This window comes from Ochotona princeps, chromosome 4 (assembly GCF_030435755.1).
Source record: "Ochotona princeps isolate mOchPri1 chromosome 4, mOchPri1.hap1, whole genome shotgun sequence".
Taxonomy (NCBI): domain Eukaryota; kingdom Metazoa; phylum Chordata; class Mammalia; order Lagomorpha; family Ochotonidae; genus Ochotona; species Ochotona princeps.
In genome coordinates, this window is record NC_080835.1 from 10,511,824 (window position 1) to 10,535,634 (window position 23,811).

The following is a 23,811-nucleotide window of genomic DNA, read 5'->3' on the forward strand; positions in this document are numbered from 1 at the left end:
CCTCCAGAGCACCAAACTGTGCTGCGGTCTAAGCTGGCACGGTGTGTCAAGTCCCAATCCATATTTATGCCAAAGGACTACAACTGTGACCCGATCAGAATTCAGCCCACATCCAGTTCCTGCATTCCTTAGTGATAGACTCCACCCAGCCAAGGCCTCCCCCAAGCTCCACAACCAGGCGTGTTCCCAGCCAGTATTAAGTATACCAGTAGTTGCTCTGCATCAGCTCAGCGCGCCCCATAGACTGTTATACCTCCTGCATTGTCTCCACCGGCCCTCCTAAACCATCCAGTGGGGTCAGAATTTCCACGGGGACTGGCCCACACAGCCCGACACATTCTAACCCGGGGTATGGACTCAAATGCCAGTCAGCGTCATGGTCTTGCCTACTGTGACCCCTCTGCTAATTCATCGTCCTATTAGGCAATGGGAACATCCTGCTGGACAAGCTCGTAATTTTGCCTTTAATTGAACTGGTGATTGGCAATCTGCACTATAAAGTGAGTACAGGATCGTCGGAGGAAGATTTACTGCCATTGAGAATCTACAGGATTGATACATGTCCCCAGAGCACTGTGGGTTCAGCCTGGAACCATTCCTGCAGTATATCAAAGAACCCAAATTCCAGAACTCCCTGGCCGGGCGGCCAGCAGGCAATTACTTTTTACAGTTCACTTCTCAATACAGATCTCAAGATGGTAAGTCAAGATCAAACACACAGGGTTGTCTTCCCTAACATCTGTAAAATGAGGGTGACCACCAGTCCCTTGTCCAAGACATTCTGAGGATTAAACTGGATCACACATATCAAATGTCTCACATAAAACATGTGCTCAATAAACATTAGATGGTGACAATAATAAATACAATAATAGCCAGCAACAAGGCTGGCAATCAGTCTAGTCGTAGAGATACCTGCATCCTATATCAGAGTACCTGGATTCAATGCCCAGCCTCCAGTTAACATGGCACTTGAAGGGCATCACCAATGGCTCAGGTCACTAGATTCCTGTCATCCACATGGGAAACCTGGATTCTGTTCCATGTACCCAGCTTCAGCCTGACTCAGCCCCATTCACTGCAGGCATGTGGAGAGTGAAGCAACAGGAGGGAATCAATCTCTCTCTCTCTCTCTCTCTCTCTCTCTCTCTCTCTCTCTCATCATTCCTCCCTCTCTTCACCCAGCCCCCATATCTCAAATATTTTCTTTAAAAAAAAAATCAATTACTGAACAGTTACTTACACCAGGCAGTACGCTATGCCTTTAGGAGGATATCTCCTTTAATCCTTACAGCAATGTTAATCACACACATTGATGTCACTGGTAGCCACCCAAGGAAATCTAACAACAGCAATTCAAACACTTACACTGGGTGTTGTCAATTACTGTTACCATACTGTATTAACCAACATCAACAAATGAAAAAGAGGTCATCATAGCATTTCCTCATAACCTAAGCATCCAGTAAAATCTAATTAAACAATGGGAAACAAACCACTGTTTGGGAGAACTGGCAGGAAGCTGTGAGGTGAGGTGGGAGGCTAAGGAAAAAGCTTTGCTTTTTCCCCCTGAGCATTGGTTTCCACCTCCCCTAAACATTCATGAAATGTGTGGTGGGCCTAAAATTAGTCATTAATCCCAGAAGAAGCGTCGCTCAAAATTTATCATATGCCAACATTCCTTCTGAAAAGACAAAGACTGACACACACGTTCTGCAAGGCAGAAAGAGAACTCCTTCCTGCTGCTTCACCCCTTACATGCCCACAGTGGCCAGGGCTTATGCCAGGAGTCAAGAACTGAATCCATGTCTTCATGCAGACGGCAGGCAGCCAGCCATTCCAGCCATCCCTGCTGCCTCCCAGGGTACACACCAGTAGCAAACTAGACTCTGCAGCTGCAGCTGTGCATGGAGCCAGGGCACTCTCCTGCACACACTCTCTAGCTCACACTGCCACACCACGTGCCACCTTCTGACAAAACCAACAATGATTCCAAGAGTCACATAAATTAGTCTTCCTTTTCAAAATTCATGCACTTTTACATTTCCCTACCACACAAAAAATGGCAAAGTCTAAAATAAGCCACCTACTAGATTCTCAGTTCAGACCGCTTTGCTTTAAACAATAATTAGTGATGAGAAGAGAGGAAGGGAGGAGAGCCATCTCAGTCGGCCAAGAGACACAAGTCATGTTCCTTGACTTTCGTCAAGACTATAGAGTTTCAATTCTTTCATAAATGAAAGCAAAGCAACGCTCTTAAGAATTATGTTGGTCAACAAAAAGAAATATTCTCAGAAAGTGATCTCAAATCAATTAAATGTATGCAACACACAAAAGTGTAGTTTGGAAAGACAAGGAAAAAAAAAAAAAACTATCCTGTTATATCAGCCGAAGTGATACAACAGAAGTTGTCCACCAAGAGGACCGGAAGGGCTATGAGACCAGAGGATGAAGAAGCCCTCTTAAAATTAGCAACACAGGGAGGGAATGTGACCCACAGCTAAGGTGCTAGTCAAGAAATCTGCAGCCCATATCAGAATACTTGGTTTCAAGTCCTGGCTCTAGCTCCAAATTTCAGCTTCCTGTTAATGCAGAGCCGGGAGGCAGCAGCTCTGGCTCACCACCTTCAGTTCCTAACTCTTGGCTTCAGCTTGGCCCAGGCCTGGCTGCTGTGTGCATGTGGGAGGTGAACAAGCAAATGTGCCCACATGTGTCTCCCTGCCTCTCAAATCTAAACCATAATGCATTAACAACCACAAGCTGGAAGGTCTAAGGCGGCAGCAGGGTGGCCAGAGCTCTCTGCCAGAGTTAGCCCATGCTGGAGCTTTTCCTCTGCTGGACCATGGAGTCAGGGTCTCTGAAGTAAAAGGTAAGGCCACAGAGCAGACAAGTCTAGGGAACAGGCACAGAGGAAGGAAGCTGATGCCTCTGCCAGTGCCACTGTTCCTAACAGGCTCCTACAAGAAAAAATGAGTGACTTAAAAAATAAGCACAGATTGGAACCAGTGCAGTGGCATTACACGCTAATTCTTCACCTACAGTGCTGGCATTTCCATTTGGGTATTGGTTCAAGTCTCAGCTGCTCCACTTCCAATCCAGCTCCCCTCACCATGATCTGGGAAAGCAGCAGAGGATGGCCCATGTCTTTGAGCCCCTGCACTCATGTGGGAGATCTGGAAAGAAGCTCCTAGCTACTGGCTTCAGATCAACTCAGCTTTGCCCATTAAGGCCATTTGGGGAGTGAACCAGCAATGGAAGACCTTTCTTTCTGTCAAATCTGCCTTTCAAATAAAAATAATTTTGTTTTAAAATAAGTGTATATTTACAACAGTTCTCAGTGATGGAAGTCCAATATCTACATTGGCCGTTACATATGAATTTAGGGGAGGAGACACATGTTTCTTTCATAGCACTCCCCTTGATCAAACATACAAAATCCAGCTGGCAAGAGAACCCAGGAAATGCTGTTTCCTGTAATACAGGGTAGAGCACAGGCAGGGCAAGGATGGGCCTAACAGCAAACAGGAGAATGACTGACAAGGACTTCCCACCTATGCAAGTGAAAGAACCCAGAAATGTCCAATCTACCAGTTTCCTTAGTTGGCTCTGTGACCCAAATATTCTACTGAAGATTAAGAAGTATTAAGCTCACCAGATTTTGCTTAATACCTATATTTCCAAGTGACACTCACTTCGACGTTCTTACTGTTAAACAAAATGAAATCTACCTGGCAAGTCTCGATGCTTTTAGACACCTACCTTTCCCTACCCAACCCCACCCACCAGTGCCACAGAACTTTGCCCACAAACTCTCTACTCTAATTTCTCCAAGTCCTGGGATCATGTGTTGGTGTCCATTGCTATATCAAGCACATGGTACCACTCATTTAGACAACTATTCAAAGAATAAATAAATACAAGTAAATTCAAGAGACAAGTATGCTTCACTTACCACTACAAAAAAAGAGATTTTTAAGTGTGTCTGTTATGGACTGAATATTTTGTTTCCTGACGTTTCATATGCTGAATCCTAATCCTCAGTGTGATGGTATTTGGAGGTGGGACCACTGGGAAGTAGACTGAGTTGTCCATAAGATGCTGCATCCCCAGACCCTACACACTGCCCAGAAAACAAGAGCATCCACAGATTTTGATGAATAGATGTTCCATCCAACTACACCTCTAAAGTCCCTGCCTTCAGAGACAGTTCTGTGTCCTCTGAGACATTGTTCTGTAGGAGAGCAAACAGATCAAGAGAAAGATAGATAACTGCACATCAGACAACAATCTGTAATTAATCACTCACCAAGTTCTAGAATAATCAGTCAAGAAGGCCTGGAAACCCAAAGGCTGATTCTTTGAACAGCTGAGAAACTGGAGAAACCATCTGAATTTTACAGTGCAAATCACATTCTGAAAACATCCTGGCCCTGCCACTTCACCTGTTTCTGGCAAATGCCCTGTGACCACGCTGTGGTTCACAGCTGGCTCTCAGCAGATAACCAACAGTAGACTTCTGGAATTAGTCCAAAAAGCAAGTTTCATTACAAGAGTCCTTTCCCAAGAAAACTACTTAGCTATATATCCTGCAAGATGTGCTAAGCACATCGCCTAGCCATATAGACAAAGAGACCTTCTCCTTTCTCCAATTTTGAAATGTAGTTCATACCAATTTCAAGGACATTGATAGACCATTCTATAAATAACAAGAAAGGTTATAGCCTACCATGCATTAAAAATAAAAGGTGGAGAGAATAGTAATGAGAACTAAAAGGCACCATGTTGGGTGTTGCCCTGCAGTTTTTCACTGTATGTTCATACTAACTGGCAGGTAACAGCCCTCTTTCCCATTTGAGAGGAAATGGGCTTGGGAGTTACAGAGCTTTTCCAAAGACACACCACAAATATAATGGACAGAGCTGAGACTCAGACCAGGGTCTGTGAGACAGAATCTGAAGGATTTTTTTTTACCATGATCTTTCTCTCCTGCCTCTGTCCTCTCCCCCAACTGTCCACCCCCTATTCCATCAACTGATCAAGGGGAAAAACAGCAATAACTCCATGCTAAATATATAGAAACTCAGACTTTACTTTCAAAGACCATGCTCTTTGCACTTTATCACACTACCCCATTTCTATCCTAAATGGAATAAGGTTCCATGTGGGCTCTACCCAAATGATAAAGTCAACTAGCAAAGAGAAATCCATAGGAGTGACACATCTGAGAAGATCCAGGTCAGTCTATAAAGGAACTCTACAAACACAGTGACCAACTATTTTGTGCTTTTCATCTAGAAAATACTTTCCAGGAGCATGACCCATGTGATCTTCACAAGAGCCTTGCAGGGTAATTGCTAGCACTGCTGATTTCCAAGGCAGGAGATTAAAGCCCAGACAGAACAAATAATGTGTTCAAAATCACACTGTTGTGAAATACTTAAGGATGGACCCAAATCAACTCTCGCAGGCCAAACTCCACCATCCTCTCACCTCACAAGGAACACTTCCCCTCAGGAGCCCTCTGTTTTAACTGCACAGCACGCTTTCTGGAGAGAATGTCTTATCCTACAAAAGATGTTCTTTAACAAAAATTTGAGTCACCAAGACAAGATTGTAGGAACAAGCCCCGGTGAGTTCAAGCATTGTTAAGTCCACCCTTGCAAGTGGACAGAAGAACATTTTCCTTTTGTAACATACTTGGAATAAAAACTTCAATCCTTTAATTGCTCTAATAGTAAAAAGGCATTAACGATCCAACTCTACTCCATTTCGAGAGGAGCTCCGGGGCTACTTCACTGTGCAGTGTGTGGCCTGGAGCTCTCACACTCCACCTGCAAAAAGATTACGATGCCTTTATTCCTTAGAGGAACGTAAACCATATTGTGGCGCCAAGAACTTCAGCAATCTTATGCTCTGGAGTTTGTTTTTAACAATCATTAATTGAATAAACATATACCTAATGCCACACTAAATGTTTTACAAACAGTATTCTATTTAATCCTTATTCTAATCCTATGGGGAATTATGTTATCGGTCCCTTGCCTACACCACCTCTGTCCAGGATAAACTCCTAACTCCACAAGTTTCCTACCACCTCCTGTCTATGACACTCCTCCAACAAAGACCTCTGAGACTGAGGTATTCATGGGTATCTATAAGAAGCCCATTTTTGCCCCTGTTGAACTGCTGATTTCTAAAGTCCTTGGCAACCACTACAGTAAGTCAGACTACAAAAATCACTAGATTCAACAAATTTAATCTATTTGAATCACAGGCTTTAAGATGCAACCTTTTTTTATACTCATGGCCATGATCACATTGTGGATGCTGTAGTTAAACTGTGGACTTCAGGCAGAAAGCTTGCCATTGCAGTGTTGTTATAGAACATGAGAACTTGAAAAGCATCTCTTCAACTTCAGCTTTGTTGATCAGAATTCATATCTTCCCAGGGAGGAACTGAAAAGGCAATCTCCTCGCAGCATGTTTATGCCGCCACACCACCCAGCAAGACTGTGACCTCCTGCCGCCGTTTATGCCGCCACACCACCCAGCAAGACTGTGACCTCCTACTGCCGCCTTGGAGGGAGAGGCAACTCTTTATTCTTATTATGGAAGTTGTGATTCCTTAGGTACAATGAGTATAAAACACAAGAAAGTCACCAACCTCTTGAAAGAATTCATCCATGAACGCTGTGTTGTCAATAGCGATCTCAACCTCGTCGGTGTCATCATCCTGTGTCAGCTGCTTCTGCAGACACACACACACAAACAGCAGAAGGGAAATTAAATGCACAGCAAGTGGCTAATATTACTGAGCACACATGAAGTACTGGGCACAATAGTAAGCTTTCTGTAGGCTATTTCTTTTAAAACTCATAGCATTTCTACGAAATATCAAACTCAGAGGGTGGAGGGGTGTCACACTGGCTGAAATGAAGTCCTTGCTCTACCAATTAGGGGCTTTCTGCAGTAGGTAAAGGGAGGCAGGTATAAGTGACCAACTTTGCTGCCTCAAAGTTCAATGCTAAAAAAGTAACAGCATTCCCCAGTTCACAGGATTCTTGAAATAGTTAGTGAGATCATGAATATAAGATGCCTTCACACAGTACTTGGGCTCACTGAAGTACTTAGTTTTAGGTTTGGTTATTATTGGTGGTGGCATTTATAGCGCTAGTGGTGTTATTTCTAATATGAGGGGATTTCAAAGATTTCATGGAAAACAGAATTAGAACAAAGCTATCTGGTAAAACACGAAACTTATCACAGAAAATATGTATTATGAGAAACTTCGCATAGGTGCCAAAAGTACACACACACACACACACACACACTCTCTCTCTCTCTCTCTCTCTCTCTCTCTCTCTCTCTCTCTCTCTCTCTCTCTCAATTCGAGGTGGCTTTGTCCCCATACTCACTCCAGTTGAGTTCACTAACCTCAGTTGAAGTAACTTGTCTAAAAGCATAAAGCCAAACATGGGACAGGCAAATTCTAACCAATCTACTGGATCTAGTCTCAATTCCGTTCCAACAGGTCCAAGACAAAATCCCTCCAAAGCACGAGCTCTGAATCCTCACAGCAGGAGCAGAGACTCTTCCTGTTTTCAGAAACCACTTACTATAAAAAACCATGCTGTGTGGCTCTCTTCATGTTTTTAAAGGAAAGGAAGTTCTCCCTCAACTCCCAGCAACCCTCAAGAGACCCCAGCTCTTTCAACTTCATCCAACGTCCTCAGAAAGGTTCTAAGAGGCAAGCATTCCATCCCTTCCAGGACTGGGTGACCCAGCAGAGCCTTCTGGGCGGTTCTCCCCCCAAGTTCCGCTTCCCACCACACACCCCCCAATTTCTATGCACTAACCACAAGCGGGTCGTGGGAGGGAAACCCCCCGTCCTTGCTTCTTCGGCGATCTCTGGGGCTCCAAACTCGTCATTCTCAAACATTCAGACATCCCACAGGCAATGAAAATTACCAGGGATCTCTTTTCTTCACTTACCACCATTCCCTGGATCTGCTGGAAGAGGAATGACTGGGAATCACACTAACATCTGGAGCTTTCCCACTGAATGGGAGATGCCTTGACTGGTATGGTTGGTCTGGAGTGGCCCCCATGGTCACAACCACATTCCAGAGAGCTGAATGTGAGGTCCCTGCTAGAGCCTCTATGATGGTTTCCCTAAATTAAGAACTGTTCATGCATGTCCTCTTAGCACCTAAAATCATGAACAGACAGTTCAACTTCTAGGATTAAAAGTGCCTATGTCTCATTCAGTGCATGGGCCCAGCCCCATTTCTCCCTCTAAGATGCACACTCTAGATCAAGTACTTGGAACTGCTTGCACTTCCTGGACCACTGTTTCATATCACTATAATCACACCAGTCCTTCTTCCTGAAAGAATCTGTCCAACTGGCAAATTTTTACTTAGCCTTTAGAACTTGGTTCAGACAACTTACATGGAATTCACCTGACACGTATGTCCCCAGGCAAATGTAAAAACTCCCAGTGCACTTTATACAAACTTTCTATAGCAGTCATCAGAGTCTTATGGCTTAACTACCTGTGTTTCCCCGCTGACTATAAACTTACAGGTTCAAAGTTGCTTCATGCACATCAGAGTTGTCTATGATCCCAGAACACCTTCCTTTGCAGTTACCCATCCAGCTCGCCAGATAAGCCTGGGGAGGATACACATCCAACTGAGACATTTGATTTAGGAAAGGGAATCTAGAGCAGGTGGAGCTGAGTCAGAGCAATGGCGGCATCCAGAAGTGATGCCCGCGTAATTCCCACAGCTGCCTGTGTCCCTATCATTCCAGAAGCTTCCCAGGCTTTGGACAGGTTCTACAGATCTTCTCCAGTATCCTTCCAATGAGCCTAAGAGTATCTTACGTTCTTTTGTTCAGTTAGTCAAAATCAGCTTTCGTCACTTACAATTAAGCCTGAGCACTGTAACTGTCCTTAGTTAATTTATGTACCTGATTGAGTATTTCTTTATGTGTCTCAGAACTTGGCTTTTTTTTTCCGTTTCTGGAATATTTGCATACATATAATAAATCTGTGGTGTCATGTCACCAGTACTGAAAAAGTTTCAGTTTTGGAGCTCACTTCAAATTTAAAAGTTTCAGACTCGGGATACTCAATCTGTGCTTGGCATATAACACTCCTAGGCTTTTTATTAGCACTATGAACCCTCCAATATGCATACATGGATATTCCTCGGTTCTAGAACACTCCATGGACAAAAACACTTGAATGCTCAACTCCCTTACCTCTCTGTCTCTTCTCTGACTTTCCAATAAAAATAAATAAATTTTTAAAAAATGAAAGAAAATGGTACAATTTTTTTTTTCATTAACTTACACGCACATCCCTGTATACTTTAAATCATTTCGGGATTCGTTATGATACTTAAGACAGTGTAGATGTTGTATAAGCTGTTATAGTGTACTATTTAGGAACTCATGACAAGAAAAAAGTCTGTCCCCGTTCAGTGCAGAGCGCTCTGCACCTCTCCGAATCTGCAGATGCAGAGCCCGCAGCTACGGCAGAGGTCCAGCTGGAACGAGCATGCCTTGCAGCCGTCTCGGCTTTCTGGACTGAACCTTCATGGCTTAATTCTGGTCCCACTTCCCCCACAAAACTCTCCCCACTTCATTTTTATCTATTTTATGAGTTGCAACCACAAATTCCCAAGCTCAGTTATAAGCCACTTGAGGTCAGAAACAGTGTCTCATAAGTCAGCAGCTCTGATGCACATGGGACAGGGCTGAACCCAAGAAAAGCGAGCCAGCATCAACTGGCTGAATCTGCCACTCATACAGTGGCTGCATGCCAAACAGCACTGCCAACATTCGCTCCTGAGCTGTGTGGCAGCAGAAAAAAGCCCTGCAACATCCACCTCCGTCTTTCTTGCCTCCTTCTGAGACTTCAATAATTATATTAAACATTATATTAGCATATTAGATACTATACACACACAAAGGGTCTTCAAAAAAGTTAATGGAAGGGGCCAGTGTGCGGCACCACAAGTTAAACTGCCACTGGCAATCCCAGAATCCCACTCTGGAGTGCTGGCTGAGTGCTCGCTGAGTCCCGGCTACTCTGCTTCTGATTCAGCTCCCCACTGATGCACCTGTGAAAGTTGCCTGAAGATGGCAAAGCATTGGATTCCTGGAACCCACTTGGGAGACCATGATGGAGTTCAGGCTTTGGTCCTTTAGGAAATAATTTACCAGTGGGTAGAAGACCTCTTTCTCTCTCTGTGACTCTGTATAAATCTGTCTTTAAAAAAAAAAAAATTAATGGGGGCCCAGTACAGTAGCCTAGCAGCTGAAGTCCTTGCCTTGCACACACTGGGATCCCATATGGGCACTAATTCTAATCCCAGTGGCCCCGCTTCGCATCCAGCTCCTCGCTTGTGGCCTGGGAAAGTAGTCAAGGATGGCCCAAGGTCTTGGGACCCTGCACCCAACTGGGAGACCCTAAAAAGCTCCAGGCTCCTGGCTTCAGATTAGCTCAGCTCCAGCCATTACGGCCACCTGGGGAGTGAATAAGCGGATGGAAGATTTCCTCTCTGTCTTCCCTCCTCTCTGTATATCTGACTTTCCAATAAAAATTAAAATAAATCTTTTTAAAAAATTAGTGGGAAATAAATACTATGAAAAAATGCATAATTTCAAAATGTTTCACACTAAAAGTAAGTCTATGTCTTAATTCTATTTTCCACATTTATTTTTACACATCCATATACATGCAACATACATGTGTGTGTTTACACAGGTATTTGTTTATACATGTAAAGAGAAGGGTGAGAAGAATTTCAGAGTAGCTATGAGGGTTAAAAATACTTGTAGGTTCACTTTGCAATGAGCAGCACATACTAAAAGTCAATAAAATAATCATATCTAGCCACATCAACTTCTCCATAGGCTTAACCTGGATCTAAGTATCTTCAAAAAGGGGAGGGGGGGAAGAGTTAAACTAACTTTAAATACTTAGCCATCAAATCCCCTCACCTAGGATGGGGAAACCAAGCTTCAAAAGCAAATAATTACTGTGACAGATGGGGACAGAACCCAAGATTCTGGATTTGCATCTTTCCATGCAGTCTTTGCCACTGTGGCATGCCCTTTCCAAAAACACAACATTAAGAGCAGCAAACTGTAGTCCAGATGAAAAAATCCAAGGGTGGCCATCACAGACGTTATCTGGAGTTGTGTAACACTGCACCAACCACTAGGCTGCCTTACAGAGCTTACACAGAGGGTTCCAGCTGACCCCAGGGTAAGCGTCCTTCCCTTGCTCACCCAAGCTTGCTCTTACAGACCAAGAGTCCTCAGGAGGCCCAAGGGCAAGGAGAGCATGTGATGTTCCTTATCTTCAGCACACACAACTGCACGCAGCTGAGAAGATGGCTTCAGCATCTTTATCAGAGAGAATCAAGACATGTGGCAATACGCACATTACAGCACACACTGCAGTAAGAAACGGATGAGCCCAGCTACCCACTTCCTTCCTCCCCAGCCTCCTGAAGCCTCATGCCAGAAGATGGGAGATTTCACCAGTGAGGGACATAGGTTACCCCGAGATCTAGCTTCCCAAAAGTGCCCCCAGATTCAGAGAGGAAAGGGCTAAGACCTCCTTCTCTGAAAAGAACAGAGTTCAGGGCCCAACTCCATCTCAAGCGACTCCACACGCAGTTCCTCTCAGTCGGGGTTCACTGCCTTTCCACTGTCACCTGTATTGCCCTGTGTCTCTTAGACCTTCTTCATGAGCTTGCCTAATTAATAAAAATCTTTTCCACAGGCAGAGCCCCTTGCAGGTGCTGGGCAACCACAGTCCTGCAGCTGCTTCATGAACACCACAACAAAGAATCCCATCTACCTCTTCTTGGAGGACCTCTAAGTCAGAGAAGTTATAACTATTCAAGATCTCCTGCCTCCTGGACCACAGAGCAGTGCTCAGGCATAGCACACCCCTCTGAAGTCCTTCCTACAGCTCTGCACTCTGCACCAAACAGCATGAGACTGACAGCAGCAGCCCAGTCACGCAGAGAGTGCCCTGGGCTGGGCAGGGGGAGCTGTGGACCTTGGCAGGACATCTGTCCAGTGTCCCTTTGAGGAACTCCAGGACACTTCCGATGTGCCTGCAAACCACCCAGCGCTAGACAAGCAGAAGCGAACCCTGCAGGTGCGGTTCCTAGACCTTACCCTCTTTGAAAAACTGTACATTTGGGCCCGGCAGCGTGGCCTAGCGGCTAAAGTCCTCACTTGAACGCCCCGGGATCCCATATGGGCGCCGGTTCTAATCCCAGCAGCTCCACTTCCCATCCAGCTCCCTGCTTGTGGCCTGGGAAAGCAGTTGAGGACGGCCCCAAGCTTTGGGACCCTGCACCCACGTGGGAGACCCAGAAGAGGTTCCTGGTTCCCGGCATCAAATCGGCACAGCACCGGCTCGTTGCAGCTCACTTGGGGAGTGAAACATCAGATGGAAGATCTTCCTCTCTGTCTCTCCTCCTCTCTGTATATCCAGCTTTCCAATAATAATAAAATCTTTAAAAAAAAAAAAAAGAAAAATTATACATTTACCCATTTTACACACTGGAGCGTAATACAGTATGTTATTGTTTTTTTTTTAAAAAAAAAAAGTCTTGTGAAAAAGAAGGAAAGAAAACTGGAAAACCAGCCAAGTCAGCGATGCATGCCTTCTAAGAAAAGGGACACAAAGAAGACAGCTGTTTGCGCCTAAGTTAAAGCACAGCTATAACATAAATTTCAATCTCCAGCATCTCTTAGGGATTTTAACAAATCAGAGCTAGAAGGGAGGCAGGAGGGGACAAAGCAAAGGAAGTCACCGCATATGAGGAGCACACCATGCACCAGCTCTCTGACTCTCCCTGCCCACAGAAGGCCCCAGACGTCAGCAACGAGCTGCCGCAGAAAACAGAGGGGAAGGGACATCGGGTCCTGAACATGTCCCAGGGGGGTACTCAAGGACTGCAGCCTGGCTGGACACAGCCCGATGAGAACAGCAGGCTCTCTCTTCTTCATAAACTCAGGTTTTCCTCTAATAAATGTGACTGAGAGAGATTATCCCATCTGGCCTGGCCTGTCCTTGCCGTGGGCTATCTCCCGCCTTCCACCCTCTAGGATGAAGGTCTCTGGATTCCTAAGCACACCCACTGACAAGGGTTACAAACAGACACAGACATACTCCATGCACACACTGCCCAACAGCTGGTTTTTCCAGTCCTGTTTACAGAGCGAGAAATCCTGCACAACTGTGTCAGCTCTCAGCCAACTCTTAACCAGCTCCCAATGCTCTCTGCTCTCCATTTAAGCAGTCAGGTGATCCTTCTCCTAAGCCCAGTTCTTCCTGTTAATGCTGTTGCCTCTTCCGGTAAAACCCTCCTTGAGGGTTCCTCTATTTGCCTAACTGAATCTTCTTATTGGATGAATCAGAGGAACACCATAAAAACAGATACGCTAAATAAGCCTCACCCTTCTACTTTCAAGATAAACAAACTAAATCCAGAATCCACCCCCACCTGAAAGCTGAAGCCAATGACAAATACTCTCATTACCAGATTGGCCCATAGCTCAGGGGACAACGGGACATGAGCCAAAGTCCCTAGGGACCCCACCTCAGGCACCCACGACAGTAGCAGCAGGTAGGGTTGTGTGCTGTGTTTTGTCACAGGCACGCCCATGGGTTCAAGGGTGGTATTTAATTCTCACAGCAACCCTCCAAAGGATAAATATTACTTTCTCCATTTATAGATGAGGCAACCTGCTTACCTGGATAAATAATTCATCCGACATGATTTCACTGACAACTGGTCTCGTCAAGCCTCAAAAGTAGGTCTATGGAAGCCAGGGGCCTCGCCCTCACTCTCTCTGCGCTCCGGGAAAGCATGCTCTCCACCATGCTCCGTAATACACCCCACTGGATAAAAGGACACGTGTGAAAGACAGGGGCACCAGAGCATACAATCCTGCGCATGTGTACACAGGTGGAGATGCAGAGGGAACACCTATTGCCAGAGTCGAAACCTGGCTCTGCCACTTAGTAGCTGTGCAATCCTTACAGCGTTTGCGCATCTCTTTGCTTTACTTTCCATCTTTAAACACAACAAGAATAATTTGATGCTAGAATTAGTAGAAGGATTCATTCAGTTATTACACATGAAGTATTTGGAGTCACAGTAGGCACATATTACATGCTCAAGAGCACCTGTCCTGTTTCCTCTGCTGGATGTGCAGGGATAATGCCACTTTGCAGACGGTGACAGCAACTATCTCAGGAAGAGGAAAACCTCATGCATTCACTGGGATGTCCCTCACTTACTTCGCCATTTTCCTACTTCATGTATTTAAGGAAGGCTTCTTTGTAGTATCCTCACAAATTAATACTACCACTCTTCTTAACATTTATTTCTTTTTTAAAGATTTTTGTTCTTTTTATTTGAAAGGCAGAGTTACAGAGGGAAGGAGAGACAGAGATTTTCCATCTGCTGTTTCACTCCTGAAATGGTCACAGTGACTAGGGCTCAGCCAGTCCAAAGCCGGGAGCCAGGAGCTTCTTCCAGGTCTCCATGTGGCTGCAGGGTCCCAAAGACTTGAGCCATCCTCTGCCGCTTTCCCAGGCCATAAACAGGCAGCTAAATCAGAAGTGGAATAGCCAGGACACACACCAGGGCTCATAAGGGATGTTGGTGTCCATAAAATTCTCTTTCACTACAAGACCCCACACAAAAGCATGGATTCATTTCTCATTCATTCATCAACATATTTTCAGAACTTCTAATGTTTGCAAAGCAGTAACACAGATGGTGGACAAACTCAGCCTTTGGGTCTCCAGTACTGCCCTGTCTCAGATGGGAGACAGACCCACAAACAGGTCATCACAACAACCCATGATAGATGATGATTGGAATCATACCCCTAGAAAAGCCAGGCTGCCCATCATCTGTACTTGAAGGCAAAGCAGAGCCTGGAGAAGAGGGAAATCTATTGGTTGGTAGAGGTTAGTTCTTTGCGCTTGCGAAGATCAAGCGGATTTACCCAGAGGAAAATTACAGGAAGGCCATTTAAGTGGGACAAAATTTTTTTATCCTGGTTTATTTCTTATCCTGGGAGCTGTTCAAAGAGTCACAGCATGCGTTCTTCCTCCTCTTGGGGTGCACAGGTCCCCTTCAGGCCCTTCTTCCTATTCCCCCCGAGCTTCTGTCTTTCTCATTTACTCACTCCTTCCTCCGCCTCTCCCCTCCCATCCTGGCCTCTCAACACACAGCCCTGAGTTCTCAAGTCCACAGAGAGGACTGCAATGTCTCACACCCTCCTTGGCACTCACCCCAACACTTCCTTTCAGCCTTGGTCCCAATACAGTCTTTCCAGAACACTTAAATCACCGCTGAAACAAGTGAAGCTCACTGAACACCTGACATAGGCTGGGGACAAATGTCTTACATATGTACATGGCATTTAAACACACGCTACAATCTTCAGCAGCTAAGAAAGCTCATGCATAAAAATGCTAAGCAACCTGCCCAAGACAGTGCAGCAGGGAGGGTCCGGGCTATGAGGAGGGCTTGGACAGCTGGCCGGAGAGCCGTAGTTTCCATCAGCATAGAATGAGGCCTCTTAACAGAAACCCACCCCCACAGCAGCTGTGACACACAGCTCTGTCCACAGGAAGCGCACTGTCAAAGCAGCCTAAGACAGACGGCACACCATCAAGGTCACGAAAAACAAGGAAACACTGAGAAACAGTCACAAGCATGAGGAAGCAAAGAGACAGGCCAAGTGAACGGACGCAGGGTCCTGGATCAGATCCCAAAGCAGATAAAAGAACAGTAGTGACACCCAAGTAAAGCCTGGAGTTTAGTGAACAGCAATGCCTCATGGCTTTGATAAGCACGTACTGCAATGTAAGATGTTAACAATGGGGGAACCGGATGAGGGATAGACAGGAACTCTAAACTATCTTTGCAGCTTTTCTATCAATCTAAAAGTAGTCTAAAATAAACGTTTATTTAAAAAACAAAAAAAACCTGACAGCTTCCCTAACCCAGACAGCCTAGGCTCCACTAATCTCTTCAGGTGAGGACTAAACAATGGGGGAGTTGGCTATGGAAGGCACCCAATGCCAGAAAGCAGCCTGATGGGAGAGGTGGCTGGCAGGAGGGCCACAGTGAAAAGTGCCTGGAGATAAGGTCCTTCACCAGACACAGAAGTTGTAAGAAAAGCCCCTGTTCACCCATAGAGTGGCTTGGTTTACAGCTCTCCAGGCTTTAGGATGAGAACGAAGACACAGGAGAGAATGCTACTTGCACAACATAATATTTCATCTCAGGACAGGCATCTTCTGAAATTGTCACATCAGTTTTGGCTGCTTTTATGTGCCAACAAAAATAAAGTATGTGTGAGGGTCCCGGGAAAGACAAGGTCAAGGCCATCATCAGCCTAGGCCACTTCCCTCTGGTGATGTTACATTGGATCTGAGGCTGATGGGGTGAGCAGGGTTACTGCAGGGGGAGGGTGACAGCCACATCTTCTTCTTCATGCTCTCTACACAGGCACAGCCCTCGACCTCGCCTCCAGCACAGGGGTGGCATATAACTAGGAGTCTTGGAGTTCATCTGTCATTGGAAATGGACAGGTAATCTCTGAGAAACTTAGATTCCCACAGTGAACTTCCACTTCAGGTAGGGAAATTTTCAGAAACCCACAGGGCACAGGGCAAGAATAGCCAAATCACAATAATGAGTAAGGGGTATATCATGAGACATAGGGCCCAATCTGTTAACTGGCGAACAGACAACTGTTTTAATACCAATCTGCCAGGTGGAACGCGAGGCAGAGAGCCCCAGGGGAATTTCATATTTACTGCTTCATCAAAAGGTACTCAGTGTAGCTGAAAAGATGATCAAACAGAGTACAGGGTGATAAGAACAGGTAAGACAGATGTTTAATTCTTGATTCCACCACTTCCCATCAAAGAATCTCAATCCTCTCGCCTGTCATGTGGGAATAAAACGTAATAGCACCTTGTCTTGTCCAAATGGAGAGGGACGGGACTGGGGACAAAGTACATGAGGCACTTAACACAAGTCTGGCCCAATAGCAAGAAGCTGTTCAACAAATGATCATTGTTACTGTACTTGGTACAGTTACAATAACAGGTATTCAAACACTAGGACAGAAGACAAACAGTCCGACTGACAATGAACAAATGGAAGGCAGCTTCAAAGCCACTCAGACGAACTGTTCCACCAACTTTACAGAAGAAAAGTAGTTGATTACAAAGCGACCTACAGCCAGTGCAGGCCGGAGGAATGGGTGCACAACCTTCCAGTCTGCCATTAGGGAGTCATTACCTGTGAGGAATGACGGTTGGAAAGATGGGTAGGAAGCCTGACAAGGAGTGGGACAGCAGGAATAAGCTTCTCTCACGTAGCTCTGCCAGCCCCGCCTGCCTCCCCCACACTCACAGGAATAAAAATAGAGTTAATCCCCTCCTCTTATCCAAGTATTTTCTCTCTGGCCTCTGCCTGATGGTTTCTAATCCCTCCTCAATCCCCATTACTCTCATCTCAACTCTGCTCCCCGTCTGCTCAGAGCAAAACATCCCTCCCAGGAAATGAAACCTTCCAGACACACAGAGCCAAGGAAGAAGGACTCTTTTCACTTAGAGAAGGATGGAGCCTCTGTGCAGGGGCAGTCTGTCATGAGCTTTAGTGCACCTGGAACTTGGTAGAAGCTGTGTTTACTGAATGAATTAAGCTTTAATTCATTCCTGTCCCTGTCTCTGATGGGGTTATAGTACAGTGTTATCCTGAGAGACTCTCAGCCTACAGAGATTCTAGAACATCCTCAGGGTGGCAGGTCATGGACAAGTCTTTAGCAAGCAACATGACACAAAACAGAAAGAAGAGAATAAAACTCTGGGTAGTTGCTTCTGTAAGTGCGCCCCTATTTTTACTGATCTTGATAGGGTTACATCGTACAAGTCATTTCTCTTCTTGTCTAGATTGGTCTTCAATGGGTTCAAAGTCCTTGACTTCTATTCCGCACAGCACTGGTTTCTCCAATGTCCTCACCTACCTTTGATGTTTTAATGGTTACCCTCATGAAACAACTTTGGTTCTACTCTATGACTATCTACTCTCTAAGACTAAAGTCTTAGGACTTCATAAAATGTTACCTAACATGACGCCTAGCAGGATGGGAGGCATATAAAAGTCAAAAAGCTCTGATCATGGTAGTCGGTACAGACCATGCACACGAACTTCTATGAATGCCCTCACATGTTATCTGTTCTTGACGGTTCACACATGAAGGGTTTGTGAATGACAGTGTGGTTGAACAATCTGGAATGCTTGAATTTCTTAAATTCTACATTCTAAATTCGACTTGAAAACAGACCTGAGCTCATATATTCCCTGCTCAGGGAATCCCTCACTCACTGCCTGCCCATCGTCCAGAGGGTCTTCCTGTGGGCACTTCCCTCACCGGGGTAGTATCGTCATGTCCAGTTCTTGTGTGGTCTCCCTAGCTGACTATGAATTTCCTACGGGCCAAGAAGATGCGTCTATCGCCACTACAACCTGGCATCTACCACAGGAGTTGACAATTGGTAGGTTCTTGGTAAATGTTCACTGTTTGAAAAGGAGGCAAGGAATAAAAGACCAGATTGAACATTCAGTGACTGAGGAATCGGTAAGAACCACCTTCTGACATAGGCTGGAAAAAGTCCTGCACGTTTCTGGGAAACTATCCTATGACAGGGGAACCTCCCACACCCCAGACAAAGCAAGTCAAGAGACAAAGTGAGTCAGGTTTTATGATCGTGGCCTCACAAATGCTGCCCTTCAGTGTGGATATTGCTCCCAGCAGTCCAGAGCACTCCATTTTCTGTGGTGGGTGAGTCCCTCTCATTTCACTCTGACAAGGGCTCTATGGGGAAAAAAGATGAAGACCCACTCTACAGGTGCAACAATAAAGCCTCAGCCCTCATGCACCATAGAGCCTTAGCACAGGCTTACAAACAAAGCATCTCAAAGAACCGTACAACCTCACGATGGATAGAGATCTTCAACCACCGGGTTCGCCTCTCCCTTAGACAGGTGCTCCAATTTCTAGAACATTCAACACCCAACAAGCTGCCTGTCCACCCACCTCCTATGCTAGAGGGCTCACTGTCTCCCTAGCCAGGCCACCCCCTGCCCCCACAGACAGCTCCAAAAGTATTTTCTTACAGAGTCCCAATTTCAACCTGCCAACCCCACATATTCTAATATCCACAAAGAGCAAAGCTAATCTCTTGCACATGACAGCTCTCCAGCTAACCCTCCGCTATCACCTCCCCTCCCCCAAGGTTTAAAAAGATCACTGCACAGATTGCACAGGCTGCTCCATGTAAACTCTGTCACATGCAGGTTAACAAATGCTTTTTGGCTGGTAACAAGAACCAGAGAGAGAGCATGGCATATTTTGCGGCAGCAACGGGATCCTGTGGGAGGGAGGCAGTAGAGAAGGTAGAATTGACTCCAAAACCCCACATAAATCTTTTTAAAAATGATTTCTGTTCATTTTTATCGGAAAGACAGACCAGATTTACAGAGAGCGGGAAGAGACAGAGCTTCTGTGTGCTGCTTCACTCCCCAAATGGCCATGATGGCCAGAGCTGAGCTGATCCAAAGCCAGGAGTGCAGAGTCCCAAAGCTTTGGGCCATCCACCACTGCTTTCCCAGGTCACAGCAGGGAGGTGGATGGGATGTGGAGCAGCCAGGACACACACCAGCACCCCATATGGGATCCCAGCACTTGCAAGGTGAGGATTTAGCCACTGAGCCATCACGTTGGGCCTCCCACATAAATCTTAAAGGTCTTTCTGGAAACCAGTAACAATGCCAGAAGGGGCTCCTGAAACCAATGGAATTCCTTGTTTTGCAAAAGAAGAGGAATCAAACAGCAGAAAAGGAAAGCAGAAGAGAGGAACACAGCTACCACACAGCGAGGGTACAGTTAGAAGCCTCGGAATCTGCACCCCCTGCTTCTTGCTGCGCACCCCCACTCTTCTGCCTGACAAAAAAAAAACACTACAGAGACCACCCTGTGATTTCCAGAACAATACACTCAGAATAATAGCACTGCCCACACTTTCACTTCCACCACATCCCCAAGAGGTTAAAGCAGAAGCAGGAAACATATTAGCTCAATTTTTCCAGGGGCAGCTGTGAGAGAAAGCACTTGCCTGGGTGCCCTGGCACGTTGGATTCATTTGCAGAATGGAACGCAAAGCTCAGTGAAGCCACTTTGCTCTGCTGACAGGTTACTACTGAACGGCCTGCGGAGGATCCTCCTCTGGAAACACCTATCCTAACTCAGGAACAAAGCGGCCTCTATGCCATCCAGCTTTGCACTCCTCCGTGCTTGCTCTGTGTGCTCTGAAACCACTCATTTTGCTGCCTCCCCTGAGCTGTGTCACAGAAGGGAAAGCACACATCAGGAACTTGCCATCTGTCACCCTCCATCCTACCCAGGGCAAGCTCCAGTTCTTCTGTCTGTCAGACACAGGGCAATCAGCTCTGTCCCTTGGGGAGTCGGGATGTCACAGCTCTGTTGGCAATGAGCAAGTGTGGGGCAGGGAGACCCCCTGCACAGAGGTGCCAGTCTTCCTTTGCTTCTCTCCTGTGCCCAGCCCCCTGGTCGCTCTGCTGCCCTACTGCTCAGAGCGGGTGGAAGGGCCACAAAAGTATCACCCCAAGAAAATCAATCATGACCTCATCCCAGTAAGTCCCCAACACAAGCACCACGGAAGCAACCAGGACCTCAGCCCAACAGTCCTCACCATTCATCCCCAAAGAGCATTTGCCATGTATTAAGACCATACAAAGTATCCTTCCCCCCTGCTTTCCCACTTTAACCTGTCACAATGACTCATTTTACAGATGGCAAAACTTCCAACTGGGGGGTTGTAAGGGAAAGCCGGTAAGCCACTGAGCTGGAGAAGAAACCCTATATCATCCAGGAGGGTGCTTCCCAAACCCTAGGGTGCTGGGTGCACTCCCCAATACGCTGAACCTCACCTGCTACACTTGTAACAAGCTCCCAGGCACACTGACACTGCCAAGGGTCAGATTCTGTGAAGGTCCAGCCCATGTTTCTGGAATCCTAGAGTCTGGCAGAATGCACTCATTAACTATTCATGATGTCGAGAAGCAACTTTAAAACCCAGGCTTTACCACTGGCTTGTCTATAGTCAGTCTCATTACCTCATGTCATCCTGCGGGCAAATCTCTGAGGTAGGTGCAATCATCCTTATTTGACAGATAAGCAAACAAAGGCCCCACAAAGTAAGTTGGCCTGGGCTTCCTCAGCTCCTGAGCTGGTCCACCTGCGTAGCCTTTTGCCCACCACTCCTGCCCCACGGGAAGCGCGCTGAGGCCAAAACTCAGACATCCCGATCCCCACTGCGTGCCCAGTTCACGGATGGGGAGGCCCCCTGAGAACTCTGAGCTGCTCCTCAAAAGGAGAAGAGGGTGGAGGGGGCTGATCGGGACTTCGGGAAAGCACGGCCAGAGCAGCGGGCAGGCAGCTGGTGAGGCGACCCCTCGACCTTCCACCCGTAAGCTTCCCTGGGCACAAGCTCTCCCCACCCCAGCCTGGCTCCCAGCCCCGGACAGACACTGTCTTGCTTTGGGGACTGGGGGGTTGCGGGTGGAGAGGAAGGAGGTGGGAGGGCTGGTGGCGGTCAGGGAAGTCGCAGCCAGGAGTGAATCACCAGGCACATGACTCCGCAGGGAGGGGAGGGATGCCGCGGGGCTTAAAGGGCGAGCCTGGCGCCCGGAACCCCCTCCAGACTCCAAGTGGAGTAAAAAAATAAAATCAGGGAAGCCCCAGTCCCCGGCACCCTGCCCACGGCAGCCCCCAGCTCCCCGACTCCCCAGGCTCCCGGACTCACGGCCTTCAGCTGCTCCAGCCGGTCCTTCATCCTGCTGCCCAGGCGCCCAGAGGCGGGGAGCGCTTCCCAGGTGAGCGCGCCCCAGGAGAGCGGCCGGAAGTGGGGGCCGGTCCCAGCTAGGAGAGCTCGAGGCGCTGGCGGGGTCGGGCGGCGGCCGCTGGCCGGGAGGAGCGTCCGAGGCCACCGAGGCTCCGCCGCGCCGCCCCCTCCGGCCCCCGCCGGCGCCGCGCTCCAAATCCGGATCCCGGGCGCGCGTCGACGCGCCGCGCTCCGCCGCCGGCCCGCCCCTTACCTGCGCCGCTCCCGGGACTCCTCCTTAAAGGGCCAGCACCAGGCTGTGCGCTCCTCCTCCCCCACACTTTCGGGGACCCCCACGGCACCCGAGGGGACCTAGTGGAGGAGCTACAGCTGACCGATCTCGCTCCTCTAACTCGAGGTCGCGCGAAGACTCGGGTTCTGCCTCGGTCCGCTTTTCCCGTTAGGATTCGTCGCCTTCTGTCGGCCAGGCAGGGACAATCCCGCCCCCCGCCCCGAAATAAACTTGTGGGCCATATCAAGTTGGGGGTCAGGGCGGGGTGGGATAAAGTAGCCCCGGGAGACGGGATCTGCACTCGCGAGGCCAGAACTAGGGGGATGGGGTACTGGGGCGCAATGTGGGCAGGTGTAACTGAGGAGGGGCCAAGAACAGGACTGAGGATTTGGGTGCTTTTGGCCAACGGGAACCCCCCAGCGAGATCGGCGGTTTGGGGGAAACATGGAGTTTGCTTGGGACCCCGCAAGAGAGGAGTAATTGACGTGCAACCCACAGATGGGTTTTTAAGCCTTCTTTTCCCACGTGCTGTGGAGGTCCCTGGCGGCGGGGGGCGGGGGGGCTGTCCTGCAGCTGCCAAAAAGGCCGACGGGTTCTTCTCACTGCCCCTCCCTGGCTGCCCCGTCCCCTCTTTGTCTCCTCAGCGCCACCACGGCATACCCAGCAGAGAAGAGCTCGGTCAATGGGAATAAGGAACCGCTGACATAATTCTCAAGAGTGTTTAAAGCCCTCAGGTCAAAAGGCTGTGAAGTCCATTTGTGATTCGAACGGGACTTTGCCCTCCTCCGCGAGCTTGCTGCATGGTGCCTTCATGGACAACCACAAAGATATGATCTGTCGGTAGAACCAAGGCCCAGCTTCTGGACCCCGCCCTGCTTTTCCGCAGGCTAATCCGGTCTCAGACGCCCTGCCCCGCGCGTGTCCTTCAGCTCCGAGCTTGCTGGGCCAAGTGGCAGGTCTGTAACATCGCTCCCTGGTGGCCATAAATGGAAGAGGTGAATGAATAAGATTCCACTTGTTCAATGTTCAAAAAATGTTGGTGGTAGGGATGGGTAGCTGCCCGCCTTTCAAGAGAACAAATACCTCTTAGAAATAACAGAGATGAGAACAGCTCTCCACGTACTTTATATGTATATATATATATAAATATAAATATATATATATATACATATATATATAACATAAAATATATTTTAACAGTTTATATATTATTTTATATATACACACAAATTATATTCTGGAATATAAACAGGCATTAGAAGTTTCCTCCCCCACTTAATGAGGAAACCAGCAAGCAGTTAAAGCTAACTGAAGAATCCAAACAGCAGGAAAGGTACTACAGGAATACTGAAAGCTGAAGACAATATGTTCACAACTGCAAATTGAATCCTGGGGTACTGGGAGCTCAACTGTCCTTGCACTGAACAAAATTCATTTTCATCTCTTTACACAAGACTCCTTTGCATCACTATCAAGTTCCTACAACTTACAGAGTTGGAACCAGCAACAACATCATAAAAGGTGCAGACACTAAAAT

At 47.1% G+C, this 23,811-nt stretch overlaps 1 protein-coding gene across 3 annotated transcripts in view; it reads right to left on the minus strand.

The window, feature by feature from the left end:
- The window catches only part of STX3 (syntaxin 3), a 43,935-nt gene extending 21,582 nt beyond the window's left edge, over nt 1–22,353 (minus strand). The window contains exons 1-2 of one of the 3 annotated variants that reach the window (XM_004585274.2): nt 21,965–22,353; nt 6,665–6,748 (exon numbers count right to left, since the gene is read on the minus strand). In XM_004585274.2, the coding sequence (XP_004585331.2) occupies nt 6,665–6,748; nt 21,965–21,994 (114 nt within the window). In that variant the 5' untranslated portion in view covers nt 21,995–22,353. The remainder of the gene's footprint in view (nt 1–6,664; nt 6,749–21,964) is intronic. The other 2 variants (XM_004585273.2, XM_058662988.1) reach the window with 2 other exon arrangements.
- Between the last annotated feature and the right edge of the window lie 1,458 nt (nt 22,354–23,811).